Source organism: Neopsephotus bourkii, unplaced genomic scaffold (genome assembly GCF_033783945.1).
Source record: "Neopsephotus bourkii isolate Nb327-2 ecotype Australia unplaced genomic scaffold, CSIRO-AGI_Nbou_v1 NB_36, whole genome shotgun sequence".
In the NCBI taxonomy this organism is placed as follows: domain Eukaryota; kingdom Metazoa; phylum Chordata; class Aves; order Psittaciformes; family Psittacidae; genus Neopsephotus; species Neopsephotus bourkii.
The window spans coordinates 166,564-180,704 of record NW_026900553.1 but is presented as its reverse complement, the minus strand read 5'-3'; the positions used below and the strand labels follow the sequence as shown (position 1 = coordinate 180,704).

At 36.4% G+C, this 14,141-nt stretch overlaps 1 protein-coding gene across 3 annotated transcripts in view; it reads left to right on the top strand.

Annotated features, from left to right (window-relative positions):
- Window positions 1–12,145, top strand: part of COG6 (component of oligomeric golgi complex 6) — a 56,039-nt gene extending 43,894 nt beyond the window's left edge. For 2 of the 3 annotated variants that reach the window (XM_061345028.1, XM_061345038.1), the window contains exons 14-19: window positions 361–492; window positions 1,000–1,167; window positions 3,375–3,482; window positions 5,013–5,066; window positions 7,575–7,654; window positions 11,316–12,145. In XM_061345028.1, the coding sequence (XP_061201012.1) occupies window positions 361–492; window positions 1,000–1,167; window positions 3,375–3,482; window positions 5,013–5,066; window positions 7,575–7,654; window positions 11,316–11,463 (690 nt within the window). In that variant the 3' untranslated portion in view covers window positions 11,464–12,145. The remainder of the gene's footprint in view (window positions 1–360; window positions 493–999; window positions 1,168–3,374; window positions 3,483–5,012; window positions 5,067–7,574; window positions 7,655–11,315) is intronic. The other variant, XM_061345049.1, reaches the window with a different exon arrangement.
- Window positions 12,146–14,141: the final 1,996 nt, after the last annotated feature.

The window sequence follows — 14,141 nt, the reverse complement described above, 5'->3', positions numbered from 1 at the left end:
GCCAACCATGTTGGCTGTTCTTTGGCACCTAATCTAGCAGACGTCAGGGTTTTTTTTTACTACCAAAACTGGTAGTATTGGGGTTTCTCTAGCTCATAAAAAAGGCATAGTCTGAATGAAAGGAGAAATTCATGTTGCTTGTTTGTCACAGAATAGGATGGTTATGCTAAAAGCTGCAGGCAGTTGTTGTCTGAAACATGCTAGGTTTGTGCAAGTTGAAGTTCTTCTCTGCATGGCTGCATGTAATTTTAGTATTAGCTGGTTGCATTTGTGCTAACAGATTCTGTGGTGTGTGCTGTAAATGAAATTAAAAAAAAAATGCAACAGCCGCAAACACAAACAGATAATCTTGTTCTTCAGGTTGAACTCCCACCTCCTGATCTTGGCCCAAGCTCTGCACTGAATCAGACACTTAACTTGCTACGGGAGGTTCTGGCATCTCACGACTCATCTGTTGTTCCACTGGATGCCCGTCAAGCTGATTTTGTGCAGGTATGAGAATGTTTGAATGCTCTGAAGAGGAGTGTGGGGAGGAAGTATAGGTAAGTTAGTCTTGGTACACAAAAGATGGGTGAAACATTAATCTTTCTGTCTGGTTCCATTTTGGAGCTTTCTACCAAACCCGAGTTTGTAATGTGAATAAGTGGGCAACTAACACAGTACAGTATGGAGTACTACTCTTAATGCAGTATCTAAATTCTGTTATCCAATTACTACTCCATTAAGTGAATACACCCTCAATTACCAATTATCTAATCTGGGTTACTCTTCCTCCTGCTATGTTGGAATCTGTTCTTCTCAGGTTTTTGTGCTTTTCCCAACACTATGGTATCTGATAACCTGCTGACAAATCCAGCAGAAAACTACTTTCACAGTTGGAAACTCTCATTTCTTTTTATTCTGCTTTGGGGAATAAGTACATGATAGAGAACAGAATGAGCTTAGAAGCCTTGTGTGACATGATTTCTCCCCCCCTTTTCTGTGTATTTGCTATTTTAGGTTCTGTCTTGTGTGCTAGATCCATTGTTACAGATGTGTACTATGTCTGCTAGTAATTTGGGCACAGCTGATATGGCAACCTTCATGGTAAATTCACTTTATATGATGAGGACTACTTTGGCTCTCTTTGAATTCACTGATAAACGTCTAGAAATGTTGCAGTTTCAGGTAAGCTTTAACAGCCTCCAAAGAAAATGAACTTATTACTGATTTTTGCAGACTGTAAGTTATGATGTGAACATACTTATCTTTGATAATGCTGGCTTTGGCTCAGTTCTAAATCAGGGAAATGGGATAAAAGTGCTTCTTATTAGAGACCATAAGCAAATAGCTGGTATCAGAGCTTATGGTACAAAGCATCTTTCATTTTAAACAGGCAAAAATAATTAAAAGATTTGTTTTCATTTGGTTTAGTTGCAGATAAACCCATATAAGTGAAAATTTTTATTATCGTAATTATTCTAATATTTATCTGCAAACTGAGAAGAAAATGGAAATTGAAAGCACAAACAACCAAATGGCTGACTATATTCCATCATGTAGTTAATATTAGATCATCATCTAGTTTATCCTATTGTATAGCTAAAGTTATTACTTCAGTCTGTCATTCTGCCTTTCTTTTCTCATTTGTTTGGTTTCACATAATGTGCCAGAATAGTAGTTCATATGTGGTACCATTTTGAAATGGAAATGTATGTTTATAAACAGTTGACTTGGGAAAACTCAGGTGCTTCCCATTTATAGTTTTGCTGCATGAAATCTCTGCAGTCTGTCTCGGGAGAGCTTTTGGAGCTGGGGGGCTTGGAAAAAAGTCACAACTTCTTACTTGAAGGCATCAGTAAAGACTGGCTGTGAGCCATTTCTTGCTTTCTACACCTAATCAGGATTTCTAGCACCTTTTAGCTCTGCAGCAAACAGACAACTCCACCAAACTGTCTGGGGCATTTCTAATTTCCATTATCAGTTTCTTTTTCACAGTTAATGTTGCAGTTGGATTATCCTTCAAATAAGCAGTAGAACTGAAGGTTATACATTTACTACCATTTACTTTCTTCAAGCGTTTTACAAATAGAAGAACAGACTAAAAAACTGTCTCTAAGATTATACATAAGTAGGTTATTAAAGTGGAGATAGAATGGCATATTTAATAAGATAAACATTTTTCATAGAAAAAAAAGAATTCTGTTAGGACAGCTAAAAATCACGAAATTAAGATTTTCCTCCTGATTTAAAATGTGTGTTTTTCTAAACAATTTTAAAAAGTAAAAAGGTGAACTCTTAAAATATCAGACATGGAAGTATTATATTTTACTAGAATTTGATATATTATCAATTTTTGCTTTTCTTTAGGATTGGAAGAAAAAGAAATGAAATGTGGGCTAGTTGTAATAACAAAGTAATAGTGTGTATATTCCCAAATATCATTCTAAGACTAACAAAGCTAAAAAATGGTTGCTGGTGCTGTGACTGGATTTATTGATTAGGTTTCTCTGCAAAGTGAAGATTATACTAAGAATATAAAATATGTTTATGATGCTTTTCATACGAAGATAATGAAAGCAAAATTGATAGCTGTAATTTAATTGTCTATTGTTTTCTGTTAACCTTTTTTAAATACATATCAGAATTGAATTTAGAATTACTACTGATTATTATTTAGTTTCAGTTTGTTTTCCTTGTGAAAGACTTTCTCTTTGTTTATCATAAAACTGCGATGCCATTGTCAGTATTTTCAAAAAGAGAGACTCTTCATCAGGGGCTGTAGTGATAGGACAAGAGGTAATGGGCTCACAGGGTAAGTTCAGGTTAGATGTAAGGAGGAAGTGCTTTACTCCTTCCTTATGTGAGGATGGTGAGACATTGGAACAGGTTGTGCAAAGAAGTGGTAAATGCTCCATCCCTGGCAGTGTTCAAGGCCAAGCTGGGCAGAGCCTTGGGCAACATGGTTTAGTGTGTGGTGTGCCTGTCCGTGGCAGGGGGGGTGGAACTAGATGATCTTAAGGTCCTTCCCAACCCTAAGTATTCTATGATTCTATGATTTTCATCATATATTTTCAAAGAACTATAGGAAAATATAGCAGTTTTTGAGATTAGAGTTTAGGTATTCTCTCTTTTTTTTTTTTAATGCTGTTGTATTTACAAATACAAAAAAATTAGGTTCTCCTGTCAGATGTGAAAGAAATATCTGTATTTTTATTATTGGCTTCTTGTAATATAAAAGATGCAAATGGATAAAATAATTGTGCTTTATGTATTTGTGCTTTTTGTTGTTTGTTGATCACTCTATTTGTGCTTCTAGACCTTTTATCCCCATAGCTTGTTCGATTTGATGTTCTCACGTGCATTTTATAAATACCTTACACTTAAAATTTCAGATTGAAGCTCATTTAGATACACTCATAAATGAACAAGCTTCCTACGTGTTAACAAGAGCTGGTCTAAGCTACATATATAACTCAGTGCAGCAACACAAACCAGAACAGGTAAGCTTATTTAATGTTCATATTGAGGATATACTTCATGCTTGCCTACTAGAAGAATTTTGTCATTAATATTTTTGCAAATGAAGCTGCTTCTGAAGGCAAAAGTTCAGTAATATATGTTGATTTTTCACATGGGACCAGGGCTATTAGGCCTGACACATTGCAGCTAAACATTTCCCCTACACTGTGTCTTCAGCAAGCCTAGCAGGTTTAGTATGCAGCAGTCCTGTGCAGCTTATCTGTGTGCCATCAACAGGCTCCATACACCACAGACATCCTGTACATTCTTGGACTGACTGTATAGGTAGTTTAATATGCCTCAGAAAGTGTCAAACTGGCTTAAAAACAAATACTGAGTAGGTATACTACTTCCATTGCACCTAGAACATAGCGGACCTACATGTGTGCATGAAGCATTCAGGTTTCTCCTATTGCATGCTATAGCGCCATGCATGGAGTGGATACATACTCTGCATGCAGTAGGTAATTACTCCTTTTTTTTTTTTCTGTGAAAACTTGGCAGATGAGTTTAGTCAGAATTTGACGTAGTTTCTACTTTTGTCATTATTCACTGCTACAGCTATTCTAGCACCAAGACAGTGAAAGTCTAAAAGTGAAAACTTGAGATTTCTTTGAGTGAGCTGAAAACTGGAATTCAGATTTCATGCTCTTCTTTCTCATGAACCACAGTTGTTACGTGGTAGGAGTTAATACAGCCTTTCTTCCCTTCAGCTGTGCTTATGTCCTTTTGTGCTTCTCTGAGAAGGTGAAGAACAGTGTATTCTGGAGAAAGCAGAACTCTGTTGGATAGCCTTATGTTGTTTATTCAGCCAATAATTTTGCATAAAGTCTCCAAACTCGACAGATTTTTGTGTATAAAGATGAAAAATATATAAATAAGAATGATTAATAACTCGGTTTAGTTTCCTATTTATGAGCCTATCTCCTTTTCTAAAACAGATTTCAGATCAACCAGGGCAGATTGTTAATGGAATGTAGCAATTTTCGTTTACACCTGTACAATTGCCTGGCTGCAGAGGTGACAATTCTTATAGCATATGTTAGGGGTTAGGGCAGCATGTATGCATTGTATGTAACACCATGCCAGTACAGAAGATTTACTGGGAAGCAGCCTTTAATTCTGCACAGATGAATAGAGGGAAGTTGTCCTCTGTAATTTTGGAACACCACAGGGATGTTTCCGGTTAGCAGTTCAGTTTTTATCCTGGATCTTGTGGAAGGCTTTTTTTTGGGGGGGGTTATTATTTAATGGTGAAGAAGGAAGGAAGGAAAGGACTTGAAAGGACATATTAAAATTCTTTGAATTTTTCATATAAGAAAGCTGTAGAAATCAAATGAACTGTTGCAGCATCTCAGTATTGATTTGGTGATTCAATTTCCAAATTTAAGATCCTGTAGCATGACCAAATAACAATTTAGTACTGGACTGAATATAGAATTTATTATTTCTTTTTTCCATATGCTAATACGACCTTTTTTTTTCCTCCCCCTTTGACTACTGATTCTTAGGGTCCTCTTTCAACTTTGCCAAATATGGATTCTGTGTCCCTAAAGGTTGCAATGGTAAGCATTTTTACAATTTCATATTATGGTGGTGATGCTGTGACATGGGAAAGAATACTGTTAATTGTGTGATGTAGTAGATAGTCATCTAACCAGTCTCTTTAAGAATAGCTAAATTACATATCTGGGAATACTTTCTTCATTTGTAGTAATTTGACCACTCAAAGTAATAAATACATAAATTATTTATGAACGGGTAGTAGTAGAGGATTAGTTTCTGAGCCTCAAGAAACAGAACTTTACTTACAAGAATGCTATCCCATGAGTCATCTTAAATTGCTGAAAGCAAATACTTAGCTCTAATTAGTTTTAATCACCAAAGTTTCTTTTTTTGCCTGTATGCCTTGAAATATAGGTTCTGCTATCGTTTATAATTTTAGTCCTAACACTTTGATTTTATGTAAATAGTTCAGCTGAAGTCAGAAATTAGGTGCTGGGCATGTCACAGTAGCATTTTTTAAGTTGAAAGCTATAATACATTTTAAAACAACTTACCAGCTGATACTTTTTCTTAAGAGTGTGTGGAGGCTATTTTGCATAGAGATAGCAATATCACAGTTCAGTAGGCAATAATATATGATCTGTCATTCTTCTTGCTTAGCCAAGTTTAGCTTCATTTTGAAAGTTTAACTGTAAATAAGGCCCACTCATCCAGCAGTACATGTATAGCCCCATGAAAAAAAGGTCTTTTAAAAATTATTTTTCTTTTCAAACAAGATTTTTTAGAAAGTTGTGTGTTGAATCCATCCTAGTGGTGTCAGTGTAACCGGGTTTCCTCTGCTCAAGTTTTAAACCAGCGATTCTGAAGCTGGTTGGATGAACAGAGCTCTGGCACAGAGCACTCAGTGGTATACTCAGATTGCATGCATTCTTACTAACATAATATTTACAAATTTTGCATTTAAAGTATCTTCTGTTTATCATGGTCTGTACACCAGGGAGGAATTTAAAGACTGCAGTTTGGGAACCATCTCCGTAAATTATATATACCTAACTCTATTATCTATAGTGGTACATAGTAAATTCACTTGAACACTTAGAGAAGACCCCAACTGTTTTATTTTCTTCATTACTTTGTTCAATGTCTGCTTGTGTCCATACACTTTAACCAGAATGGCACCCGGTATGCTGAAATGAAACCCACAGAAGTCCCATCTATCACAGTAATCTGTTGGCTTCCCAGGGTGTAAACCATGTGGAGGGAGTACTTGCAAGCAGATTTACTGCTTCCCAGTTTAACCTGAAAGTTTTCCAGGTCCTATCTTTTTAAGTTGTTCACATGTGTTTGCAAATGCTGTTCTAGTAAGTCCATATCCCTCTCTCAGCTAAAGCTCTATTGCTTTCCAAACAAGGGTAGATAACCAAAAAAAGTTAATTTGTGAGAACTGCAACTTCATTAGTCATTTGTGCCCACATTTTGCCAATTTAAATGATGGGTAGACGTGGATTTTAGGGTTTACCAGCTTGAGAAGATTAATCCAGTGTTCAGGAAGGTTGCCACCATTAGATAAAGTTGCCTAGGACCTTGCCTGAGTGAGTAATTCCAAGGATAGAGCTTTTACAGCTTTTCTGGGCAACCTGCTCAGTGCTTGGTGACACTCCTGGTGAGAATTTTTCCCTTAATATCTGATCAGAATTTTCCTTAGAGTAATATGTGTCCAGTATTTCTCATGTTTTCACCCATGAGAAGCCCTGGCTCCATCTTCTGTATAGTCACCCATTTGATCATAGAATCATAGAATGTTTTGGGTTGGAAGGGACCTTAAAGACCATCTAGTTCCAATCCCCTGCCATCGACAGGGGCATCTTTCACTAGATCACCTAGCTCAAAGCCCCATCCAACCAGGCCTTGAACACTTTCAGGTGCAGACTGTCCACAACTTCACTGATAGGTAGTTGAGGACAGCAGTAATATTCTTTCTTGTTTTCCTCTCCAAACCGCTAGAATCAAAGCACCACAACTATATTATAAGGGGGAGGAGAAGTAGGCTTAGAAGCAGCTCAGTGAGCCTGAATTAGGTCCCTTGCTCTTGTTTTTCCCAACGTAAGTGCTCCTTATTAAGCAGTGATTACTTGCCAACATGTCTAACTTGGACTGACTAGATTTCTGTCTGGAGGCTACTATATTCCCTCTGTACTTAACAGGCAAGGTCAGAGCTTCAGCGATGCATGCATACCTACACTAGCTGCATAGGAAACTTAGATGGATAATTGTGGAAGCTGGATTCTCATTACTTACCCTTCCACCCTTACTCCTCAGAGTCAGAAACTTAAAATTTCAGTGACAAGAGGTGCTGAAGTTAGCTGTTTGTTTTGCACAAGTAAGTGCTACCTTAAACATTTGTAGATGATAAGGCTCTATCTTAAATGCATAAAAAGAGGAAATTTTGTCATATAAGAGAGTGCCATTTTAATGTAACCACTTTTCAGAAATCTGTGATTTTTACCTATTTTCATATAACAAGTTTGTAACATGTTGGTCTCATACTCTCTTACCCTCTGCCCTAGGCTCAGTTTGATCGCTATCTGTCTGCTCCGGATAGTCTGTTAATGGCCCAGCTGAATTTCCTTCTGAGTGCCACTGTGAAGTAAGTACCTTACCTTTGAATTTCTATTATGCCTGCATAATCAGAAAGATGAATTTGATTAGGATTTAGTGGATCATGGTGAGAATTCAAGTTGCCAGCTGTGATTGTATCTGTATTGTTCTTCAGGTCACAATTCAGTTTTGTTCTAACTCTCCTGCTTTTGAACAAGCAGTGAGAAATAATAATTCTGTAACTAGCTGAAGTACTTGCTCTTGATTTGACAGACACCATCAAAATGAATTACATTCATCTATTTTGAACATGTTCTGCTGTGTCGGCAATTTTTTGTCAACTTATTTGTAGGTTGTTTTAGAACTGTTTTGTAAGCATTCCAAAGACAGATGAAATATGTAATTCTTACTCAAGATTTGTTTTATCCCACTGCTCCATCAGGTCTAGGATTTCCAACTTTGTTGTCTTCTGTTGTAGAGGGTTAGCATTTTGTCTCATGGAACATTGTGCTGAAATTATCTTACTTTTCACCTAAAATGCATTGGGGTTTTTTTTAGTGATTCCTTCTTTGAAGTATGGAAGCAATAGCTCTTATTTTTCATATTATTTATTTCTTCTCTTGCTTTTTGACTATAACTGAATCCTAGGCTAAGGAAAGTGCCATGAATCTCTTTACAATTAAATATGAGCTATATGAAGACATTCTGTAGTATGTGAAGTCAGAGAATTATATGGTGCACCGATCAAAAACTTTTGTTCAAGTTATTTTTCACACTTCTGTGAAGAATGCAGGTGACAGAATGTATCAAGAATTAAGTCTAGCACATCACATATGTAATGCAACAATATTTGGAGTCTCATTACTAGCTCCTGTCCTCAGCAGGATTGTATTACAGCATCTTGCAGTTAAACAATGGCATATGTCAAGGGAGAAATATTTATTGTTGGGAATTTATTGGAATAGAACAATTGGAAGAGACCTGCCATGATCAGCTCATCTGACTGTTGCATTCTCCTGCTATATTGCTCAGGTTCTCCTCATCCAAAGACTTCCAGTTTCATGCCATATACTTGATGCATGGCTTGGCATGGGGGATGTTGGTGGTTTTCAGTAGGTTGTTGGGTGTCTCTGCTTGGGTTACCATTCCCACTGAGCGGACCCTGGCGTGTGAGAGCTGTTCTGCTCCAGTACAGATCAAACAAGATAGCTTGAGCAGTAATGTCAGTGAGGTGTTGCAACTTCTGCTTCCAGGTGTCAAGCTGTTAAACCTGTATTTTAGCTCTTGGTATTCTGTTAATGTACATCTATTTAAAAATTATAACAACAGTAAATGTATTTCAAAACCTTCAACTTCTCTCTGCCAACACAGCAGTTTTTCAGAGGTAGACTTTACTGTAACGACTCAGGCACAGTGAAATTACTTTGACTTAATTGTTTCTTCTTTAAGATGATCCAAGATAAACTGGTCCTGTATGCACCCTTAGCCTTATCCCCTTGATAAGCTTTTTAAACCTCTCTTTGTGCAGTTTAAGCTGAATTCATGTTATCTTGCAAGAGTGGGCAGCTGAGAGGGGGGCCTGTGTGAGGATGATTGCTATAGGTGCTACAGCTCAGCTAACATGCAGGAGTTTATTAACCTGTATTATTAACACTGTAACTCAGTGTTATAGGTCAGGTTCTGATCAGAATTTAAGAAAGAAATAAATAATCTGTCAGCCTTAGACCATGTAGTTTTAAACATAAACAGTCCTTTCGAAGGTAAGATTCCTGTTTATAGAGGTGCATGCTTGTAGAATCACAGTCTTAAGAGTCAGTATTTTTTGTGGTGAATAAACCTTCAAAATCCAAAAGTATCTCAAGATTTGAGCAAAACATTTAACCAGTACTATAATTTTAATCTTTGGCTATAGCAGTTGAAATTTTTGAGAAGTTTTTCAGATGTTCAATGTCAATTTTGAAGATGTCTTCTTTGAATTCACATAATTGTGATCTACTGTGCTAACAGTTGAGCTGCAACCCAAGAGCTCTTTGGTTCTCAAAATCAGACCACACTTTTGATAAGGGACTAGTGTGTGAAATACTCACTGGCAGTATCATTTATGCTTTACAACTATAAAGAACATTCGACATTTGGCAGTGCATGCTCTTGTCTTTCAAATTCCTTTGCTCATTTAAAAAGTTTCAAGTTACTAATTTATGTCACTGTTGGTCTTGAAAAGCTCTTTGCATGTGTGTTGGATCACAGAAACTGAATGCTGGAATTACTATTTTTAGAAGGTGCTGTCATTTGTGTTAGTGATAAAATGTATCATGTTGTTATGGCAACTGAAATCCTAATGTACTGATTAATGACACTGACATTATTTGATGGATTTGTGAACGGCATCATTTGTGCTGTTCACTCCTCTGGAATATTTTAACAAGCTTTTCCTTTTAATATTATTTGGTGCAGTACAGTTAGTTTTGTACGAATTCTGTATGCAATACTTTCTTAAAAGATTGTCATGTTATCGTAGCTTAGTGATCCCAGACAATGATCGGAGGATTACAGGTGTTTTACCTGAATGCCATGAGTATATTTTCCTTGTAACAGTGTTTCTAGATTTGCTATTGTAAGGCCAGTCATTTTTTCAGGTACTCTTAAAATCTTAGTAATACTGGCAGTTGATAGTATATCAAAAACCTGGATACCATGCATCAGAATACAGCGCAGGTTTTGTCTCTTAGTCTTCTTTCTCATAGCTTCTGCTGCATAATTATTTCCTGAAAAGATGAAGTTCTACGCACTTGTCTTTGAGATTTGTCGTTTCCCAGCAGCTGGTGAATTCAGCCCTGATTTTTGTGGATGCAGTTTTGGTGTCTTTGTTCCTTTGCTGTGTACTACAGCAGGGCTGAATCTGCATTCACGGTTACCTTGTTTTCCTCAGCTTCTCCTGGTGTTCCATTTGCATGGATTTGGCTAAAACAGTTGCAGCTACCCTTTCTGATAAATAAAAATGTGTCTGCAACTATAAACTCATCACCATGGTTATTAAACTGATTCAGTGCAGTGTAAAACAAAAATATGAGTTGATCCTCAGAAAATATTAAACCTTCCAGTTGAATTTAGCATGCAGTCTCCATGCATTCTTACTCATTTAGATCCAGTAAAATAACAGGACACAGACTTTGTAGGATTGTTGGTGAAGACTGTAGCAATTTTTATATCTCTGTCCATTATCACTTTCAGCTCTTCCTTTTTGACTATGGAATCAGGTGCTATTGAGATAAAACAAATAGAATATATTTGCTGGTAGATGAAAAAGAGTGAGTCTATTTACAAAGGACAGTGAGAAGCCCTAGGAGGCACAAGGCAGATCACTAAGATTATCTGTCTTTTAGGAGATGCAGGGGAGTGCAGGTGGAAAACTAATGTATGCAAATTAAATCCTTCTACTATTTTTTACATGATTACAAAAATTAAGAAGCTAATTTCTTGGTTATCAAGATCATATATGTGACTTTATCTGTGTACATTGAAAGGAGCTGAAGAAGCCTTCTTTTATTTTAAAACTTTTAAGATGTTTTCACAGTCAAAGTAGAAGGGCTTTTTAATGTAACTGACACTGGGTTTTAATCTGTATTTTTAGTGTGTATCTTTAATTCCTTGTATGTAGTACAATTCTATTCCTTACAATTTTCAAATTATGTTTTTGTTTGTTTTTTTAGAGAGCAGATAATAAAGCAGTCAACAGAACTGGTCTGCAGAGCTTACAGTGAGTTATATGCAGCTGTGATGGATCCTTCAAATGAATATAAGGATCCAGAAACCATACTACTCAGATCTCCTCATCAAGTTCAGGCACTCCTTTCATAATCTTGTTTCCCCCAGATTTTTCAGAATCCATAATTGTGTATTTGTTAAGTATTTGCATCGAGTTATTTTTCTGTTTTGAATTTTGATGTGTAAATGTATTGTTAAGATGTGTAGGAATGCAGTTTTGTTCAATCTGCTTGGCAAAAAGTTGTCTTTCCTGTGTCTTTGAATACCTTCTATAGGCCAGACATTAGAATATAGATTAAAAATTATTTTAATGTATTTCTCTTATGGAAATGGACCTTGACAATGTGCAATCTCTTTGAAAAAGAAAAAGCTTTTTCCTTGCTGTACATAATCCTTTCAACTAGAGAGTGAACCAGTATCCCTTACAACCTCACCAATACTTTTATTTGCTTTTTCCTGTTCTTTCACTCTTTGTCTCAGTTTATCAAGAGTAAATGCCAATAACTGTAATTTTGATTGAACTGATATACTTTGAATGTCTCAAGTGCGTCACTTTTGCAAATCATAAATCATTTCAGAGTATTTGATGCTGTTTTTTCAAATCCTATTGATTAAATCTTCGAGGCAAAATTTATGTGCTTTATTGGAATCCAGTATCATTGTTGCTAGTTCTGGTTGTTTCTGTAAGAAAAAGAAATATTTTATCTACATGCAAGTACAGAACCTGGAACTTAATGCTTTCAGCTATTTGTGTAAATTTGTTTTACTTGAAGGATTTTGTTTTAATGCAGTCGTTCTGTAGCATTCCTTATACTGGTTGAAGCTTATTGATCTCTTAGGGCTGGAACCTTAAGAAGGTTAGGAGAATGGTTGGCACAGCACTGTGGCCATTCCTCATGTACATGGTTTTTGGTTTGCCTTTTTTTTAAGCACAGAAAAGTCCATTTGGTCTAGTACAAGCATTTCTTCAGCTAATAATCCACCAAAAGCATCATGATTTAGATGTCTGCAGTGTTCTTTGCTCTTAAAAATTATAGTTAAGTTTACCTGTGACAGCCACAGTTTGTCCTGGGAATTACATGCAAGAGCCGGGGCGCAGAGATGTTTTAGGCTGATGTGTAGAAAGCCATGAGTAAAGGATTAATTTCTTTTCTCCTTCAGTGCAGAGCGGAACCGGCTTTGTGTAGAAATCTCAATCATATGGATAGTTACTATTTAGGGGACCCTTGCTTCCAGTAAAATGGAAAATAGGTAACATAGGACACTTGTTCTCTGTTGGGCCTTGTGATAATTCTTTGCAAATTCCTTAAATGTATTATTCCTTCAGGAAAGCCTTGTTACAGAGAAACCTTAAGGAAAGAAAAATTATTAAAAGGAACTTGGGGTGTTTTGGTTTAGGTTTTTTGGTTGGTTGGTTGGGTTTGTGTTGGTTTTGTTTTTTGTTGTGGCTTTTTTTTTTTAAGATAAGGTAATTGTCTGGGGTTTTTTTGGAAGCATTTCATGATTTTTTTTCCTTCTCTTTATGTGCCACGGAGTTACTACAGTTGCCTGAGTTTACACTCATATTGGACATGTCTTATTTATGTACTTCAGGGGAGAGATGAGCAGTCATTCATATTGAATAACTTACATATTTCATTTTTATCAGTAATAATATTCTCATATGAAATATATACTTTGTGGCAGCCAAGTCTGCAGTTTAGTGTATGCTTGCAAAAGAGCAAGAAATAGAGAAGAGCAGCAGCAATACATTTTAGTCTCTTAAAAACTCATTGCACAAGATATATCCAGTGTGCTCAGAAAGGAGCTTCCTTGGTAATACCACAATAAAGCAATAGCTCTTTTTCCACATGGGCATAATTTGTTGGTATAATGGAAAAGGATTTGAAAGTCTAAGTGTCCCTGGAGTTCTTGGATCAGGCATAAATTTTTCTGTAAACGTCAGTGTTGGATTTGCTCTGTTTAAAACCTCCAGACCTGTAAGACAGAAAACATTCTAGAAGCTTAGAAAAGCTGTAATGGAAAATTATGCTCTTATATTAGGTAAGGCACTCAGATTTTGCATTGTTGTAGTATAGATTCGGGTGTCTGTTCATTGTTGTTTAATAATGTTAATATTGCTTAATATGCCTATAATTATTACCTAATATATGAAAATTACATCAGTTGTGAAAGGTTTATAAATTAGCTTGTTACTAGATTAACATGCTCATAAGAGGGAACTTTTTCCTGAAATTACACTCAACCTCAGTCTCCAATAATCAGTCAGTAGTTTGCATGAGGATTAGTAAGAAGTTGCTTCCTGTCTTTGAGTCCATGTAGAGACTTATCCATGATTTTATCTTCTCTTAATAAAGCTATGCAAATGTAAAAGCTGTAAAAATTGTAACTTACAAAAATAAAAGTCAATCACTAATGTTGGTGTGCAGTTAAAGTAAATGACAAAGGGTCACAAATGAGAATGGACATTAATAAAAGTATTTGGTTTACTGATTTCTGCCTTCCATGTTGTTATTTCCTCTTGCTTGCCTAAGAGGAGGAAGGAAAAGATTAATAGATTCTGACCTGCTGCTTCTAGCTGGGCATTCCTGACTTTTTTTACTTTGCAAATTCCTGGGATTCACACACCAGGAACTGTGGCACCGCAGTCCTCTAATTGTTCAGTGAGAGGGATGACCCATAAACACTGCAGTAAACGGAATCACTACGGGTGTCAGTACCAGGCACGTATTCAGTTACTGCGGCTCTGACAGGCGTGACAGTGCATGAAG